Source organism: Schistocerca cancellata, chromosome 12 (genome assembly GCF_023864275.1).
Source record: "Schistocerca cancellata isolate TAMUIC-IGC-003103 chromosome 12, iqSchCanc2.1, whole genome shotgun sequence".
Classification (NCBI taxonomy): domain Eukaryota; kingdom Metazoa; phylum Arthropoda; class Insecta; order Orthoptera; family Acrididae; genus Schistocerca; species Schistocerca cancellata.
The window spans coordinates 31,624,633-31,644,739 of record NC_064637.1 but is presented as its reverse complement, the minus strand read 5'-3'; the positions used below and the strand labels follow the sequence as shown (position 1 = coordinate 31,644,739).

At 41.1% G+C, this 20,107-nt stretch overlaps 1 protein-coding gene across 2 annotated transcripts in view; it reads right to left on the bottom strand.

The window, feature by feature from the left end:
* Positions 1–20,107, bottom strand: part of LOC126109666 (guanine nucleotide-binding protein subunit alpha-11-like) — a 128,138-nt gene that overhangs the window by 33,583 nt on the left and 74,448 nt on the right. For both annotated transcript variants that reach the window (XM_049914710.1, XM_049914711.1), the window contains exons 4-5: positions 11,754–11,888; positions 4,770–4,893 (exon numbers count right to left, since the gene is read on the bottom strand). In XM_049914710.1, coding sequence (XP_049770667.1) covers positions 4,770–4,893; positions 11,754–11,888 — 259 coding nt within the window. The remainder of the gene's footprint in view (positions 1–4,769; positions 4,894–11,753; positions 11,889–20,107) is intronic.

Sequence of the window (20,107 nt, the reverse complement as noted above, 5' to 3'; positions counted from 1 at the left end):
CACTATGGAACAGTGCAGCCTGGTGTCCACAGGTTGTGACTACATCGCAGCTGACTACTAGATTTGTAAACCTGAAAATGGGAATATACCGGGTGATCAAAAAGTCAGTATAAATTTGAAAACTTAATAAACCACAGAATAATGTAGATAGAGAGGTAAAAATTGACACACATGCTTGGAATGACATGGGGTTTTATTAGAACCAAAGAAAACAACCCATATTGGTAGCTGCCTGAAAGATCTCTTGCGTGCGTCATCTGGTGATGATCGTGTGCTCAGCCACCATTTTCGTCATGCTTGGCCTCCCAGGTCCGCAGACCTCAGTCGGTGCGATTATTGGCTTTGGGGTTACCTGAAGTCGCAAGTGTATCGTGATCGACCGACATCTCTAGGGATGCTGAAAGACGATATCCGACGCCAATGACTCACCATAAATCCGGACATGCTCTACAGTGCTGTACACAACATTATTCCTCGACTACAGCTATTGTTGAGGAATGATGGTGGACATATTGAGCATTTCCTGTAAAGAACATCATCTTTGCTGTGTCTTACTTTGTTATGCTAATTATTGCTATTCTGATCAGATGAAGCGCCATCCGTCGGACATTTTTTGAACATTTGTATTCTTTTGGTTCTAATAAAACCCCATGTCATCCCAAGCACGTGTGTCAATTTGTACCTCTCTATCTACGTTATTCTGTGATTTATTCAGTTTTCAAATTTATACTGACTTTTTGATCACCCAGTAATTTTCCTGAAATCTGTTGTGTTTGTAATAAAACAAAATCACAAGTGAAGCGCATATTTTCAATCTCACCTGCAGAGAGCTGTCATTGAGTGTCATTTGGCAGAAAACCAAATCATCACAGATATTCGTAGACACTTGCAGAATGTCTACAGAGACCAGGTAGAGAACTGAGTGTGACAAGTTACTGGGGAAGCATCTGTCAACATCACAATGAGGTCGCACAAAAGTGTCTGAGATCTCGTGCGCCATCCAGCCGCGTACAGCTGTGAGTCCTGCAATGTTGAAACACACGGGCATTCTCATTTGGGGTGACTGACAGCTCACTCAAACACCTCACTCCTCAGCCAGATGTCTCTGTTGGTAGTGCTGACACACTCAAGTGTGTGTTCCTGCTGGGTTCCTTACCACCTAACAGAACATCATAAAGAGCAATGGAGGACCATCTGTGCAGAATTTCTTGTTTATTATGGGGTCGAGTGTGCCAATATTTTGCCGAAAAAATGTGGGTTCATCATTTTGAACCGTAAATGAAATGGCGATCCGTGGAGAGGCACTTTACCACCTTTCCTCCAAACTAAAAGTTCAAAGCCGTACCCACAGCCAGTAAAGTCAAGGCGATGGTCTTCTGGGACTCTGAAGGTGTTATTCTGTTTCACGTTCTCCCATATAGTGTAACAATCAACTCCAAAGTGTATTGTGCTACCCTCAGAAACTCTAAGAAATGACTTTCACCCAAAAATGTAAATAAACTCCTCCTCCTCCACGACAGCATAAGGCGTGACATGTGTCTGTGCACCTGAGAGTAGCTCACACAACTTCATTCGTCCTCATCGACCTGTATGGCCTGGAACCCACACCTTCTGATTCCCATCTCCCTGGCCCAATGAATGATGCACTCTGTGGGAAGCAGTACACAGATGATGGGTAGATTACTGATGCAGCGCTATGTCGGCTCTGATGTCGACCAGTAGAGTGGTACCACAGGGGCGTGCACACACTTCCAGTCAGGTGGTGTAAGACAACTGCATTGAATGGAGATTATGTTGAAAAATAAGATTGTGTAGTCATTGGAGTGGGGGAGAATATGCTGTACTGGAATCCTTAAAAAAACATGTTTTCAGAAAAAAAGTACTGTGTCACTTATTGAACACCCCTCATAGTTACATTTGCCATACTGATCCACCTGCCTACAGTGGAAACAAAGCATTGCTCTGTAAATGTGTATTATGATATAATAGGTAATCAGTTGATTGTGTTTATTGTGTTGCCACATCATCTTACAGGCCAAATTATCTAGACTTTCTTGAAAACAATCTTTCAGCATTATTCAAAGAGGTTCCTTTTACTACAAGCATGGGTATGTTCTTCCAGCACGATGTATCCACTGAACGTTCTAGTGATCAGATGACACATCATCTAAATATAGCATTCTCTGGAAGATGAATCTGCAGAAATAGTCACATTTCTTGCCAATTGAAGTCCCTAGATCCTTCCCCTTTGAATTTTTGCCTTTGGGGATGATCAAAAGGGAAAGTCCACACAGAGAAAGTAACATGAGAGAAAAATTGACAGGACTATGTGCTGCCCGTATAAAAGTATACCGAGTTGATCTCAGAAGAATAATATGCGATGTTGTTAAGAGAATTTAAAAGTGACTTGAAGTCAGAGATGAAATTTGTTAAACCCAACTTTAAACTTAACCATTCACCTTTGCTTAACACCTTTTTGTGTTAGTTTCGGTTCCAATCTAACAGCTGTATCTTTCATAACAATAGAAACTGGACACATGTTATATGGAATGTTTTATCTGGATTGGTCTATACTATAAATATTTACAGTTCTTTCAGAAACAACCTTGGTACTGAGAGGAATGACTTGGTTCTTGTGTAATTTAAATATTCATTGCCAAAAAGGTGTTTCGTTTTAAATGAAGATGCAATATAAATGCAGGCCACATTTAGGTGTTTGATGTATCAGAGCATTGCAGGAAATGATGCCTGAGGCTGTGGTCTACATAAATCATTTCTGACTTTCTTCGTGTTTTAAGAAAAGAGGCTAACCAAAATGGAAATAACAGTGGCAAGTGATACAGCATGGAAAGGAGTTTAGTTTTGCTTCAATATTCTAACAAAATAGTGGTACAGCTAGAAGACTCTTCCAAGGAGGCATGTGATATAAAGTAATCAAAGGAGATTGGTTTATAGGGCTGAAGTGACAGGCTCTCCCACATCTAGTGCTCCAGAAGTTGATGCAGATCTCAGTCACATCTAATAAGGATGCCCTAAATATGATCCAGATTAAAATAAACCATGATAAAACCTTGAATAAATATGTAATCTATTGCCAACAAATGGTGAAACACTAACCAGTCAAACTAATCTCATAATTAACAGTTTAATAACATATTACCTGCAAGATGTAGATATAGTTTCTGATGCATCGAATAGTGAAATTTTAAAGTTATATATGAATAAAACACACTTTAAGGGGGAAAAAAGAAAACATTGCATCAAAAAGAAATTTTTCAAATGTGACAGAAATCAGTAGGTTTGATGTGCACATGCAGACAAACAAATGGTTACAGTTTCATAAAAACTGAATGATTTACTCAAGAGAAAGAACTCCAGGAAATGAGCAAGTCAATAACATGTTGCTCAATCTCTAGCCCTTATGCAAGCAGTTATTCAGCTTGGAATGAAGTCCGGCTGGTGGCTTACATCATCAAAATCCCAAGCTCTTTGAGTGTCCTGCCTACAATGCTCCAAGTTCTTTGAGTGTCCTGCCCAGAATGCTCCAAACATTCTCAATTGGGGTGAGATCCAACAAGCAGTTGAAACTTTCACCACATGTGGGCGGGTATTGTCTTCCTCAATGAAAGCTCAAAGTGGCATGCCACGAAGGGCAACAAAATGACACGGGGAATATTGTCGACATACTGCTGTGCAGTAAGGGAGTCATGGATGACAATCAAAAAAGTCCTGCTATGAAAAGAAATGGCAGCCCAGACCATCCCTCCTGGTTATCGGGCCTTATGACAGGTGAGACAGTCAGGTTGGTATCCCATCAGTGTCTGGAGAAGATCAGGGCACATCCTTATTGGTCATCAGGACTCAGTTTTAAACTGGACTCATCCCTGAAGACAATGAGATCTCAAGGCAAAGACATGTCTGGGTATGCCCTGGATAGTGGTGGGATACCAACCTGATTGTCTCCTGCCATTTAGCCTCTACAAACATGAGGGATGGTCTGGGGTGTCACTTATTTTCATAGCAGGACACTTTCGGTTGTCATCTATGGCCCCCTTACAGCACAGCAGTGCGGCAATGATATTCTACATTCCATTTTGTTGCACTTCTTGGCAAGCCATCCTGGACAGTTTCTACTGCTCGACTTCCTGCTTGCCAAACCCTACCTCGATCAGCAAAGTCACTGGATCTCTCCTGAATTGAAAACATTTGGAGCATTATAGGCAGGGACCTTCAATCATCTCAGGATTTTGAAAATCTAATGTGCCAATTGGACATTATTTGGCACACTATCCCTCAGGAGGACATCTAACAACTCTTTCAGTCAATCAACGCCAAGCCGAATAACTGTTTGCATAAGGGCCAGAGATCAACCAACACATTACTGATTTCCTCAATTTGTGAGGTTCTTTCTCTTGAGTAATGTATTAATGTTTTCTGAAATTGTAATAAGTGATTTTTTAAAAAATATGTAGTTTCATACTTAACCTAAATAAGCAGTTATAATGGCTGTAACAATTCCAGCAAAAGACCAATAAAATTACAAATTAAAGAAAGAATCTTTGTGGGAAATAACATTTCAAGTGAGCCGACACCCATGATAATATACAGAGAAAAAGAAACACTGCACATTGCAGCCAAGTGGAGCAGATAAAACTGTACAATGCTTGAAATTGTGGTCAGTTATTAGTTTTCAGTTGATACGATTATAAAACTCATATGTAATGTTCCTGATATGATTAATAATACAGATATCCTCCTCCCTTACTCACCTGTCCACGTTCATCCAGTTGGTTGTATTCACTTATTGCCGATATAAATATAAATGCGACACAGTTTTCAAAACAGTGAAGCCATTTGGGTCGTTCCGTTCTCTGTCCTCCCACATCTACAATGCTGAAATGTAAAAGTGGCCTGGTTAATCATGTTACTGATTATAGGAATGAAATGTCTGTACAAATATCCATGTTATAAATTTCAATGCCAGAAAAGAATGCAACACTCTAAAGAACAAAAACATTTAACTGACAAGTGATGTGAAAGGTAGTTCATCACTGTAGGTGTATAAGGTAAACAAATTCAGGCCTTATGAAATACATGCCACAATAAAGAATGCCCAGACAGTCACATCAATACACATTGTAGCTCCTCTACCAACAATGCTGGTGCTGATAAAGGTGTCAAATAGTATCCTGTGATATAGATTGTCCCAAGCATCTTGCAACTTTCATTGTAATTTGGCAATGGTTCTTGCAGGGCCCAGAGAATGCATAAGTTCCCACTTCAGCATGTCCCATACAAGTTCAGTTGACTGGAGAACTGGTGATCTTGCTGGCCAGGGCACTTTTTGCACACCACAAAGGGCACTTTGCATTGCAGCAGTTGTGTGTGGATGCATTGTTGAAGAAATGGAAGTAGCATGGGAATAACAGTGCGTGCAATGTAGTGGGCACTAGTTACTTTATCGTACAGAAAAATCAAATGTGGCTGTGATTTGTAATTGATGGCACCCCACAATATGAAGCCCGGAATGGGGCCTGTATGTCACGGGTAAATATGCTCTGGAATACACCACTCCCCAGGTCTACACCCTAAATGTGTACAGCCCCCACTCACATGCAGACAGAACCTACTCCTACATCGATACTCTGCAAATCACATTTAAGTGCCCGGCAGAGCGTTCATCGAACCACCTTAACAATTCTCTATTGTTCCAATCTCGTATAGCATGCAGAAAGAACGAACATCTTTATCTTTCTGTATGAGCTCTGATTTGACTTATTTTATCATGGTGATCATTTCTCCCTATGTAGGTTAGTGTCAACAAAATATTTTCTCATCCAGAGGAGAAATTTGGTGATTGGAATTTCGTGAGAAGATTCCATTGCAGCAAAACACCTTTGTTTCAGTGATGTCCACCGCAAATCCTGTGTCATTTCAGTGACACTCTCTCCCCTATTTTGTGACAATACAAAATGTGATGCCCTTCTTTGAACTTTTTTGATGTACTCCATCAATCTTATCTGGTAGGGAACCCACAATACCCAACAGTATTCTAAAAGAGGACAGACAAGCTAGTGTAGGCAGTATCCTTAGTAGATCTATTACATTTTCTAAGTGTCCTGCCAATAAAATGCAGTCTTTGGTCAGCCTTCTCCACAGCATTTTCAATGTGTTCCTTCCAATTAACGTTACTCAGAACTGTAATTCCTAGGTATTTAGTTGAATTTACAGCCTTTAGATTGGACTGATTTATCAAGTAACTGAAGTTTAACAGATTCCTTTTAGCACTTATGTGGATGACCTCAAACTTTTTATTATTTAGGGTCAACGGCCAATTTTTGCACCATGCAGATATAGTTTCTAAATCATATTGCAATTTGTTTTGATCTTCTGATGACTGTATTAGTCGATAAACGACAGCATAATCTGCAAACAACCTAAGAGGGCTGCTCAAATTGTCTCCCAAATCATTTATATAGATAAGGAACAGCAAAGGGCCTTAACACTACCTTGGGGAATGCCAGCAATCAATTCTGCTTTAACTTGGTCACTTTTGTCAATTACTATGAACTGTGACCTCTCTGATAGGAAACCACGAATCTAGTCACGTAACTGAGATGATGTTCGATAAGCACGCAATTTCACTACAAGCCACTTGTGTGGTACAGTGTCAAAAGCCTTCTGAAAATCCAGAAATATGGAATCAATCTGAAATCCTTTGTCAGTAGCACTCAACATTTCATGCCAGTAAAGAGCTAGTTGTGTTTCACAAGAACGATGTTTTCTAAATCCGTGTTGACTGTGTGTCAATAGACTCTTTCCTTCGAGGTAATTCACAATGTTCGACCACAATATATGTTCCATAATCCTGCTGCATATTAATGTTAATAATATGGACCTGTAATTTAGTGAATTGCTCCTACTACCTTTCTTGAATATTGGTGTGACCTGTGCAGCTTTCCAGTCTTTGGGTACAGATTTTTCAGTGAACGGTTGTATACGATTGTTAAGTATGGAGCTGTTGCATCAGCATACTCTGATAGGAACCTAATTGGTATACAGTCTGGACCAGAAGACTTGCTTTTATTAAGTGATTTAAGTTGCTTCACTACTCTGAGGATATTTACTTCTATGTTACTCATGTTGGCAGCTGTTCTTGATTCAAATTCTGGAATATTTACTTTGTCTTCATTTGTGGAGGTGTTTCGGAATGCTGTGTTTAGTAACTCTGCTTTGGCTGAAGACAACAGGTTGCCATTCCGCTCTCCAGTCAAGTCTTCCACCAGGCCAGTGTAGCTGTGTGTGTTGGTGTTGTGGTGTCAGTGTTAGCCTGGCCAGAGCCACATGATTGTAGTTTGCTGCAAGCATACAGTTCCTAATGGTTCATGTTGACAAAGCAGGTGCAACACGTGTCTATATTTCATCCCTGGATGATGTTCAGTCAGTCTCTGCTGCTCTCACATTGTGTCAATCTCGCCATGCGTCTGTACCGTGTGGATATATAGAACCTGCTCTGTGGATGGGGAATGTTCAGAGGCCACTGTCAAATGCAGCAACACACCACAGCCTGAAGTATGGAGCAATCTGTCGATACATCTGTCCAGTTTCCCCCAGGCACACTGTGTGACCATTTCAAATGGATTATAGCTGTTCGACAGGCGTATGTGCATGTGGTTGCCAGGGTTGTACCGATGATGATGATGATGATGTTTTGGTTTGTGGGGCGCTCAACTGCGTGGTTATCAGCGCCCGTACAATTACCCAATCTTTGCTCAGTCCAATTTCGCCACTTTCCTGGATGAAGATGAAATGATGAGGACAACACAAACACCCAGTCATCTCGAGGCAGGTGAAAATCCCTGACCCCGCCGGGAATCGAACCCGGGACCCCGTGCTCGGGAAGCGAGAACGCTACCGCGAGACCACGAGCGGCGGACAGGGGTTGTACCCCAGAGGAAATGGTGCAAACACTGTTCACCTCTAAACTCAGCACAGTTACTTCCTGCAGAGTCAAAACAGACAGCACACACATTACTTACTAAACAAACCCCATAAATATCACATCCAGGCTGGCTGGTATACCAGTTCTCACCTGTAATCTGTCAGGCATATTAAGGCCAGACCTGGTTCACCTCCCTCAGTCTCAGAAGTGACACACTGATGCACTTGGTTATTTGAGTGGCTCATTACCTAAGTACCGTAGTTACTCAAATCAAAGCCGCACTCGAATCTAAGCCGCACCTGAAAAATGAGACTCGAAATCATGGAAAAAAAATTTTCCCGAATTTAAGCCGCACCTGAAATTTGAGACTCAAAATTCAAGGGCAGAGTAGAGTTTTAGACCGCACCTCCAAATCGAAATAAAGTTGGTCCATTATAACACGAGACACAATTTAGGTCGAATGGATGATGATACAGCTACAGTAGTATGGTTCGAGTCGTAAGCTTAACAGTTAAGCTTTACCAAGTAGCCATTGCTATGCGTCAGGCACTCCGTCCGTATTTATATGGGTACCCTTCCTTTTTGACGTGCTTCGTCTGGTTTGAATCGATTGCTTTGATCTGGTAAGTGCCGTTCTCTTTGTTATAGGTGTTTACATCACTCTAAGCTGAAAATGCATTACTGTACTGTGTCATGCATTGATTGCACATTCTGATCATGAGTGTTTATGACCTGTTGTCACTCGTGGCATGGCTTGCTTTTGAAGCGCTACCGCCACTTACAATTAAAAAAAAGAGAGGAATTGTCTCATTAGCAAAGCAATGGCAACTGACTGCTATTTGTTGTTACTTACACTGCTGCTTTCTTTCATAATGATCAACAAGAACCGAATAATAGACTCCGTATGATAGAAGATGTTCTGAACGAGAGTTCAATTTTCTCCATTTGAAAATCTTTGCAGACGCCGCCTCTTTAATACACTACATTCTGCACAGAAATTAGAGTCATCTTAGATTTAAAAATCTAGTCAGTTGCCATGCATCATTTCTGACTGTATCACTATTCAGTATAAGAATAATACGAATATAAACATGACTTGATATGTATATTCTTCCGCATTTGCTGTTGTCTCACTCTAGTTTCGTAGTTTATTAGGCAGACAGAATTTAAATGAGATAGCAGCAAACACGAAAGAATAAATGGCATAATGTTTACATTCTTCTACCTTTTCTTTTAATTTATTTAGGCCTACTGATGCAGAGGTTTTGGCGCCAGTATTTATCTTTGTGCCTTCAAAGCATGCCTGTGTAGCGCTACATATATTTGACGGCAGAAGTTAGTTGTGGAAAAAAAAGTGCAGCTTAGAGTCGAGTAAATATGGTAAGTTTTTTTGGATCTGCTTTTGATTAACAATTTTTTGTCTCTGTGAGGATGTGATTTGTTTATTTGTTAGGTAAATCACCTGCTGATGTAATTTTGGAATAAACCATTAAATGTTGTTATAATATTAAACAGGAAAACACTTGCTAATGTTTGGAAAAATCATGTTTATTTGATAATATCTATCTTTCAGACTCTTATGCCATCATCAGGTGACAACTAAAGATGGCCTAAGAAACCAAAAGCCACTTCATGATCAGATAAACATAATTTTGCTGAACATTAGGACATGTTTTCCTATTTAATATTATTATAGTGTTCTGCCAAGCACCAACAGAAAATTCAGTTAATGTTAAACATTGTTATATATTTACACACTGGCTATGGTAGAAAAGACACAATGGCTGAACTTGCACTGACAACTCTACACAAACACTGCTGCTCTTGATCATTAAATGAAGGCTGTCAGCCACTGCGTTGTCCACAATGTGAGATAGTGCCTGAAATGCGGTATTCTCAGCACACTCTCAACGCTGTGAATCTCGGAATACTGAGTCCCGTAACGATTTCCAGAGTGGAATGTTCCCTGCATCTAGCTCCAACCAGCATTCCCCATTCAGAGACTGTTAATTACCATCATGTGACCATAATAACACCACAAACCTTTTCAAACGGATCACTGAGTACAAATGGCAGCTCCACCAATGCACTGCCATTTTGTACCTTGTGCACAAAATGGTACTGCCATCTGTATATGTGCATATCACTATCCCCTGACTTTTGTACAGGAGAGACATTTGATTCTGGCAGCTGTGTGAATACCTACCACGTTAAAGTTTCCTGAGATTTGCTTGCATGTGTGGCCTACATATCCATTTAATTCTGTGAAAAGTTAAATATTCTCGGTTTCAGTTATCTTTGGACTTATTTGCAAGAGAAACAAGGGCTGATGTGTCAGGATTCCTCCACTGTTATTGTGATGAGCACAGTCATTTCTAGTTATGCTATTATTTGAGAAGTCCTGTTTCATCACACGGTCTACAGTTATCACTGCCAACACTATTGGCAGTTGCCCCATAGTAGCAAGCTGCTATTTATGAGTGATTGTCGGATAGTTAAATGCCCAGTGTCTATAGAAATTCAGATTCAATACTCAACTTAAGAAGTGTGAAAGACAGCAGTCCAGACAGAACTCCATAGAGTAGATAGTACATTTCACTGTGTTAGATTAAATCAGGGTGTAGGACTTTAACAACCTCACTTAAAGTTAAGGGGGCTAGGACGTCAAACGGGCCACCTCGGAGCGGGAGAGGCATCACAGGACATTTTAATTTCCATTGTCTATACTTTTACAAATAAATTCATAAAACTTTGTCAGCATCACCAGGAAGGATTCAGGATTCACACTCATTGCAGCGGAAGTTCGAAAACGTAATGAAATAATTTTTTCTTATGTGCAAAATTTCATCATTTTTTCACTTACTAATGGCTGCATTTGTTGCTATAGGTGCACTTTTCTTCATAAGTTAGAGAGACTCTTTGATGAATTTTGCACAGCATACATACCGTACTTACAAGTGTACGAAACTCTAGAATTTATTTAATTTATGAAAAAATGAATGATCTGTTGTATTTTAAACTTCATGTTTAGAAAAAACACAAATTTTGTAGTTAATTACCTCAATTTTGACCACAGTTTTTAATAGATTTGGAAAAATATAGAGTTCCATACACCTTTAAGTATGGTTTGTATGCTGTGCAAAATTCATCAAACAATCTCTCTTACTTATGAAGAAAAGTGTACCTATAGCAACAAATGCTGCCATTAGTAAGTGAAAAAATTATGAAATTTCACATGTAAAAAAAATTTACTTCGTTATGTTTTTGAACTTCCACTACTATGAGTGTGAATTCTGAATCCTTCCTGGTCATGCTGACAAAGTTTTATGAATTTATTTGTAGAAGTATAGACAGTGGAAATTAAAATGTCCTGTGGTGCCTCTCCTGCTCCAAATCGGCCCATTTGACATCCTACCGTCCTTAAGCAGATGAGTGTATTTTATATTAATCAATGTTTATTATTTTTTATTGTTCAGTTTTCCTTATCTGCATCGTAGTCAGACTACCAGTAGGACAAATGTGGCAAGCATGCAACCCATATTACCTCGTACAGTGACGATATTTCTGTGGTAGGAGATCCATTTCCTTCAAACTCAGATGTCAGACACTAGACTTCCTTTACCAACTGAAACACTTTATCTCCCTTTATCCTCACAACATGTGGGTCTCTCTCTTCCTGCCCTTCCTAACCACGTACACTGTCAGGTGTCATCAGAATTCTACAGTAGTGTGTACTAGTGTGAATAACTAAAATATGCTACTGAAAATGCAACATCCACAGTGAAAATGAGGGCATGACATATCTGCTTACCAGAGCTTCCTATCGTAGTTCTCGACAGGCACCTTGTACTCGACGATGCTGGTTGTGGGGCTCCGGGACCTCACAACGTCCTGCACTGTAGGGATGTAACCGGCAGCCCCTATGATGTCGAGCCTCTCCATGTAACTGAAAAAAGGCAGATCTCCAAGTTCTTAAACTTTGGTCTTCAAATTACCTGTTATGTAATACACTAAAAAGAAGTGTGTGGAGGGGGGGGGTGGAGGGAGGGAGGGGAGGGTGTAGACATACACCATGAAGGAGTTATCTAAATGGGATGGAAATCAGCAAGTCCGAAATCTGTAATTTGATTCAAAAATTGAGCAAGTGAATAACTTGTTGGTTAACCTCTGATCCTTATATGGCTTGGCACTGATTGATAGGGTTGCTGGATGTTCTCCTGAGGGATACTGTTCCAAATTAAGTCCAGCTGGTGGATTAGAGCATAAAAATCTCAAGCTATTTGGAGGACCCTGCCCACAATGCTCCAAACATTCTCAATTGGGGAGAGATCCAGTGACTCTGCTGGCCAACGTAGGGTTTGGCAAACACAAAGACAAGCAGTAAAAAGTCTCACCATGTGCACGTGGCCATTATGTTGTTCAATGAAGCCCATGATAGCTTGCCATGAGGGGAAACAAAATTGGGCATAGAATATTGTTGACACAGCACTGTGCTGTAAGGGTGCCATGGATGACAACCAAAGAAGTTGTTGTTGTTGTGGTCTTCAGTCCTGAGACTGCTTTGATGCAGCTCTCCATGCTACTCTATCCTGTGCAAGCTTCTTCATCTCCCAGTACCTGCTGCAGCCTACATCCTTCTGAATCTGCTTGGTGTATTCATCTCTTGGTCTCCCTCTACGATTTTTACCCTCCACGCTGTCCTCCAATGCTAAATTGGTGATCCCTTGATGCCTCAGAACATGTCCTACCAACCGATCCATTCTTCTGGTCAAGTTGTGCCACAAACTTCTCTTCTCCCCAATCCTATTCAGTACTTCCTCATTAGTTATGTGATCTACCCATCTAATCTTCAGCATTCTTCTGTAGCACCACATTTCAAAAGCTTCTATTCTCTTCTTGTCCAAACTATTTACCGTCCATGTTTCACTTCCATACATGGCTACACTCCATACAAATACTTTCAGAAATGACTTCCTTACACTTAAATCTATACTCGATGTTAACAAATTTCTCTTCTTCAGAAACACTTTCCTTGCCATTGCCAGTCTACATTTTATATCCTCTCTACTTTGACCATAATCAGTTATTTTGCTCCCCAAATAGCAAAACTCATTCACTACTTTAAGTGTCTCATTTCCTAATCTAATACCCTCAGCATCACCCGACTTAATTCGACTACATTCCATTATCCTCGTTTTGCTTTTGTTGATGTTCATCTTATATCCTCCCTTCAAGACACCATCCATTCCATTCAACTGCTCTTCCGAGTCCTTTGCTGTCTCTGACAGAATTACAATGTCATCGGCGAACCTCAAAGTTTTTATTTCTTCTCCATGGATTTTAATACCTACTCTGTATTTTTCTTTTGTGTCCTTTACTGCTTGCTCAATATAGAGATTGAAGAACATCAGGGAGAAGCTACAACCCTGTGTGACTCCCTTCCCAACCACTGCTTCCCTTTCATGTCCCTCGACTCTTATAACTGCCATCTGGTTTCTGTACAAATTGTAAATAGCCTTTCGCTCCCTGTATTTTACCCCTGCCACCTTTAGAATTTGAAAGAGAGTATTCCAGTCAACATTGTCAAAAGCTTTCTCTAAGTCTACAAATGCTAGAAACGTAGGTTTGCCTTTCCTTAATCTTTCTTCTAAGATAAGTCGTAAGGTCAATACTACCTCACGTGTTCCAGTATTTCTACGGAATCCAAACTGATCTTCCCCGAGGTCGGCTTCTACTAGTTTTTCCATTCGTCTGTAAAGAATTCGCGTTAGTACTTTGCAGCTGTGGCTTATTAAACTGATTGTTCGGCAATTTTCACATCTGTCAACACCTGCCTTCTTTGAGATTGGAATTATTATATTCTTCTTGAAGTCTCAGGGTATTTCGCCTGTTTCATACATCTTGCTCACCAGATGGTAGAGTTTTGTCAGGACTGGCTCTCCCAAGGCCGTCAGTAGTTCCAATGGAATGTCGTCTACTCCGGGGGCCTTCTTTCGACTCAGGTCTTTCAGTGCTCTGTCAAACTCTTCACCCAGTATCGTATCTCCCATTTCATCTTCATCTACATCCTCTTCCATTTCCATAATATTGTCCTCAAGTGCATCGCCCTTGCATAGACCTCCTATATACTCCTTCCACCTTTCTGCTTTCCCTTCTTTGCTTAGAACTGGATTTCCATCTGAGCTCTTGATGTTCATACAAGTGGTTCTCTTATCTCCAAAGGTCTCTTTAATTTTCCTGTAGAGACTTTCCTTGGCTGTTCTGTGGTGTTCCCTGATCATGTTACCCGGATTCGCCTCCCTGCTGAATATACCGTTTTCGCAGCGGAGCTCCACGCGATCCTGACGGCGCTGGAGCAGATGCATCGTGTTCGGGGTGATCGATTTCTTCTCTGCTCCGATTTTCTTAGTGCCTTACAATCACTGCAGAACCTATACCCGACTGAAGAGATGGTCCAGCTGATACATGACCAACTGTACTTGCTCCAACGGTGGGGTAAAGAGGTATCCTTCTGCTGGGTGCCTGGTCATGTCGGCATATGGGGCAATGAACAGGCTGATCGGGCTGCCAAGGAGGCCTGCAGAGAGCAGGATGTGGTCCAGTGTCCTATCCCCTTGCAGTCAGTCATCGCTGCACTCCACAGGAAGTGCATGGAGTTGTGGGAGGACGAATGGCTGGCGGTGACGTCCAATAAACTGCGGTCGGTAAAGTCAACCACTCGGCCGTGGCGTTCCTCCTGCCGGCTTCTCAGGCGGGAAGAGGTGGCGCTCACACGTCTTCGGATCAGGCACTGTCCTCTGACACATAGCTATTTATTATGGTGGGAGGATCGTCCATTTTGTGATGCTTGAGGTGTGCACATCTCTGTCCGACACATTTTAACAGACTGCGTTTTATACCGTGATGCAAGGGCAGAAGCACAAGTTGATGGGGATCTGCCCTGTGTTTTAGCTAACGATGAGACGTGTGTGTCTAGGGTTTTTAAGTTTTGTGATGTGTCTGGACTCTGGCCTAAATTTTTAGGCTGGCGGTTTTAGTGTATTGCAGAGTGGCTGACTCCTCCCTTTTTTCCTTGCGGTCAGCCAGCCACTTCCATCTGCTCCATTGTTTTAGCTCCCTCTACCTTTTTCTTCCTGTGTTGTCCATGTTTTACTGCTGACGCCCTGCTTCATCCCACGCTTCGGTGTGGGTGAGCACATATTTTTTATGATTGTTCCCTGTGTTTTATGTTCCGTTTGATGTGAATGTTCTGAGTTTTTTTTTCTTGACACCCGTCTCACTATGATACTGAACGGGCGCTGAAGACCTTGCTGTCGTGCGCCCCCAAAACCCTTCTACTACTACTATTTAATTTTCCTGTAGGCAGTATCTATCTCACTCCTAGTGAGATAAGCCTCTACATCCTTACATTTGTCCTCTAGCCATCCCTGCTTAGCCATTTTGCACTTCCTGTTGATCTCATTTTTGAGACGTTTGTATTCCTTTTTGCCTGCTTCATTTACTGCATTTTTATATTTTGTCCTTTCATCAATTAAATTCAATATTTCTTCTGTTACCCAAGGATTTCTACTAGCCCTCGTCTTTTTATCTACTTGATCCTCTGCTGCCTTCACTACTTCATCCAAAGCTACCCATTCTTCTTCTACTGTATTTATTTCCCCCATTGCTGTCAATTGTTCCCTTATGCTCTCCCTGAAACTCTGTACAACCTCTGGTTCTTTCAGTTTATCCAGGTCCCATCTCCTTAAATTCCCAACTTTTTGGAGTTTCTTCAGTTTTAATCTATAGGTCATAACCAATAGATTGTGGTCAGAGTCCACATCTGCCCCTGGAAATGTCTTACAATTTAAAACCTGGTTCCTAAATCTCTGTCTTACCATTATATAATCTATCTGATACCTTTTAGTATCTCCAGGGTTCTTCCATGTATACAACCTTCTATCATGATTCTTAAACCAAGTGTTAGCTATGATTAAGTTGTGCTCTGTGCAAAATTCTACCAGGCGGCTTCCTCTTTCATTTCTTAGCCCCAATCCATATTCACCTACTATGTTTCCTTCTCTCCCTTTTCCTACACTGGAATTCCAGTCACGCATGACTATTAAATTTTCGTCTCCCTTCACTATCTGAATAATTTCTTTTATTTCATCATACATTTCTTCAAGTTCTTCGTCATCTGCAGAGCTAGTTGGCATATAAACTTGTACTACTGTAGTAGGTTTGGGCTTCGTATCTATCTTGGCCACAATAATGTGTTCACTATGCTGTTTGCAGTAGCTTACCCGCATTCCTATTTTCCTATTCATTGTTAAACCTACTGCTGCATTACCTCTATTTGACTTTGTGTTTATAAGCCTGTAGTCATCTGACCAGATGTCTTGTTCCTCCTGCCACCGAACTTCACTAATTCCCACTATATCTAACTTTAACCTATCCATTTCCCTTTTTAAATTTTCTAACCTACCTGCCCGATTAAGGGATCTGATATTCCACGCTCCGATCCGTAGAATGCCAGTTTTCTTTCTCCTGATAACGACATCCTCTTGAGTAGTCCCCGCCCGGAGATCCGAATGGGGGAATATTTTACCTCCGGAATATTTTACCCAAGAGGACACCATCAGCATTTAATCATACAGTAAAGCTGCATGCCCTCGGGAATAATTACGGCCATAGTTTCCCCTTGCTTTCAGCCGTTCACAGTACCAGCACAGCAAGGCCGTTTTGGTTATTGTTACAAGGCCAGATCAGTCAATCATCCAGACTGTTGCCCTTGCAACTACTGAAAAGGCTGCTGTCCCTCTTCAGGAACCACACGTTTGTCTGGCCTCTCAACAGATACCCCTCCGTTGTGGTTGTACCTACCATATTCCTAGATTTTCTAAAAGTGTTTGATGTGGTGGCCCACTGCAGACAGTTAGGGAAAGTATGACCATACAGAATAGGTTCCCAGATATGTGAGTGGCTCAAAAACTTCTTAAGTAAGAGGATCCTGTACATTGATCTCGATGGTGCGTGTTCATCAGACTGCAACGGGAAAGTGTGATAGAATCGCCATTATTGAAATATACATAAGATCTTGTAGGCAGGGTGGACAGCACTCTACAGTTATTTGCTGCTGATTCCGTGGTGTATGGGAAGGTGTCATCACTGAGTGGCTGTAGGAGAGTATAAGTTGATGTAAGACAAAATTTCACACCTGTGAAATGACATATGTCACATACCAGCTGTCATGTAAACACTGCTTGGCATTTTACATTTGCACGACTACCACCAAATTATCAATTAGGATGAATGGGCGTAGGCAGAGGGTGTACACTGGCAACGCGCAATATCCTGTTGCGGAGCATGCTCTACAATGTGAGAATTGTGACCTCCGTACCTGGTTCACCACACACACCGTCTGGATTCTTCCCCCAGACACCAGTTTCTCACTACTCTGCTGGTGCGAACTAATACTACAACATGCCCTCGGTTCTCGCCACCCACCTTGCCCTAATTTACATTAATTTCTTCCATCTCAGCATTTCTTCACAGTAACTACTATTTTCTTCATTCCATTTTAGTTTTCATCTTCCATTGTCTTATCCGTCCATTTTTCATAGCTCCCCCCCTCCCTCCCACCTATATGTACAATGCACTTAGCTTTTCACTCTTACCGCACAGGGTAGCCGTGCGGTTTCAGGCGTCTCGTCACCGTTCATCTGGCTCTCCCTCGTGGGAGGTTTGAGTCCTCCCTCGGGCACGGGTGTACGTGTTGTCCTTAGTGTAAGTTTGTTTAAGTTAGATTAAGTATTATGTAACCCTAGGGACTGATGACCTCAGCAGTTTGGTCCCATAGTCCTTACCACAAATATCCAAATTTTTTCACTCTTATTAATTCGTGCACGATGCTTAAGCAGTAATCTCTGTCTTGCATATTACCTTGTCTTCCATCTTTAAGCTCTCAGGTATTCAAACCTTGTCCAATGCAGTCCCCAACAATCAGTCTTTCCTTCTCATCCCGTGTGGTCTCCGCTGACCCGCAGACCTGGGTGACTTTCCTGAAATCTGTCCCTTTTCTTAGACCTCTCCAGTTCTTTTCCTTCACCCCTCTTTCTGCCCCTTCACCCCTTCTGCCCGAAGAAGGAGCCACTGGCTCCAAATACTTGCGTAGTCACAACCCTCTTTTATGTGTGTTTTCTGCCACCACTCGGTGAGTATATTTTTTATCTATCCAATTAAATTATTTTGTCACAAATTTGTAGTTGGTGTGATGAATGGCAACTAGCTGTAAATGTAGAAAAGCGTAAGTTATTGCAGATGAGTTGAAAAAATGACCTCACAATGTTTGAACACAGCATCAGTAGTGTGCTGCTTGACACAGTCAGGTCGATTAAATATATTGGCATAACACTGCAAACCAACATGAAATGGAATGAACATGTAAGGATTGTAGTGGGGTAGGTGAATGGTTTATTGGTAGAGTTCTAGGAAAGTGTGGTTCATCTTGTAACACCTCAGTTCAGTTTACAGCGATTAAAGCTACAGAAAGAATAATTTAAAATTAAGAATAGAATTTTTAGAGGGGAAAATAGTGTAGAATCAGAGTTCGGTAATTGAAGATCAAAATTATAGTATATCAGCAAGTAGTTTAACGCCTAAGTACAGCAAAGCAACGGAAGCTCCATCACGGAGAAGGCAGTGACATTAAACTCTTGTGATGAAAACCTTTAAAAAGGCCTGATTGTCATTATTGCCACCTTTTTTCCTCGATTGTTACATTAAAGGCCGGGGAACCAGTGTCATCAGCGAGACTATAATTAGGTTGGACTTTATCGTGTTACGGTTCACGATAAACTGTTAGAATATTACGGAGATTAAAAGTGATGTAGTGTACGATCTCTGACTGTTGGTAGCAATGGAGTATTAAGGGGATTTTAGGACTTTAGTGCTATATTGGAACTTTACGGACATATAGAGGACAGAAACTCAAATTATCTCCTGATACGAGTGAATTCAGAGGTACCGGGATTCAGATATTAACATGTGGACTTTTGAAAGTGTCGTGTGCGGTTAGTTGTGAATCTGGATGTATAGCGCGTGCATATTGGCATTTGCGGACTATTTAGATTCCTCCAGGCTAGGAACCTTTTAAACAGACCATCATCCATCACCATCTTTATCCTTGAATATAGAGTGAAAGTGAAATACAAAAGTGTTGTACTTATTTCATTTACCTAAAACTAATCAGTGAAGGTTTTACGGAACCAAAGTTATTCAGTAGTAATTCAGCACCATCTAGCGGAAAGCATAGGCATTAACTGACACGCTAATTGAAGTGAACGTTTACGTGTTTTACGGACTGCTGAATATGAACTTTTGTGGCTCTTTGACGTCCCACTCCCTCCGAAAGGTGGGAGAGTTTTAGCCAGGAAAATTAATAAATAAAAGTGATATTTACAAGACTCGCAGTAATAGCAAAACACAAGGCCCGCACCGGAAAACCTACCGACGATACGTATCTACGAGCAGACATCGACGTGGAGTACCTAAAAAGGGAACCACAAGAGAGTTGTGGATGCTTCAATCTGTAAAGGAGACTGTCTAGAGAACACTAGTGTGACCCATTAATGAGCATTTGGGATTGTCACTGTGTTAGTTTAAAGGAAGACATCACTGCAATTCAGAGTCTGGCTGCTAGATTTGTTATCAGTAGGTCTGATCAATAAAAAATTGTTATGGACTTGCTTTGGGAACTCAAATGAGCATCCCTGGAGATATGACAATGTTTTCTCTCTTTCTCTATCTCTCTCTTCTTCTTCTTCTTCTTCTCTCTCTTTTTTTTTTTTTTTTTTTTTTTTTTTTGAGGAACACTATTAAAAAAACTTAGACACTTGACTGCAGAATGATCCTACTGCCACCAATGTACATTTGCTTAAGGGCCACAAAGATAAGATACGAGAAATTAGGACTCTTACAGAGGAGTATAGACAGTCATTTTTCCATCACCGTGTTTGTGAGTGGAACAGGAAGAGAAATGACTACATAGTTGTATGCTGCACCCTCCACTGTGCACTGTACAATGGCTTGTGGGGTATGTATGCATATGTAGATGTAGATCTTACAGCAGCTCTGCTGTAATTTCTGTACAGCATTTATGTGGGCACAACCACCAACAAGCTGTCC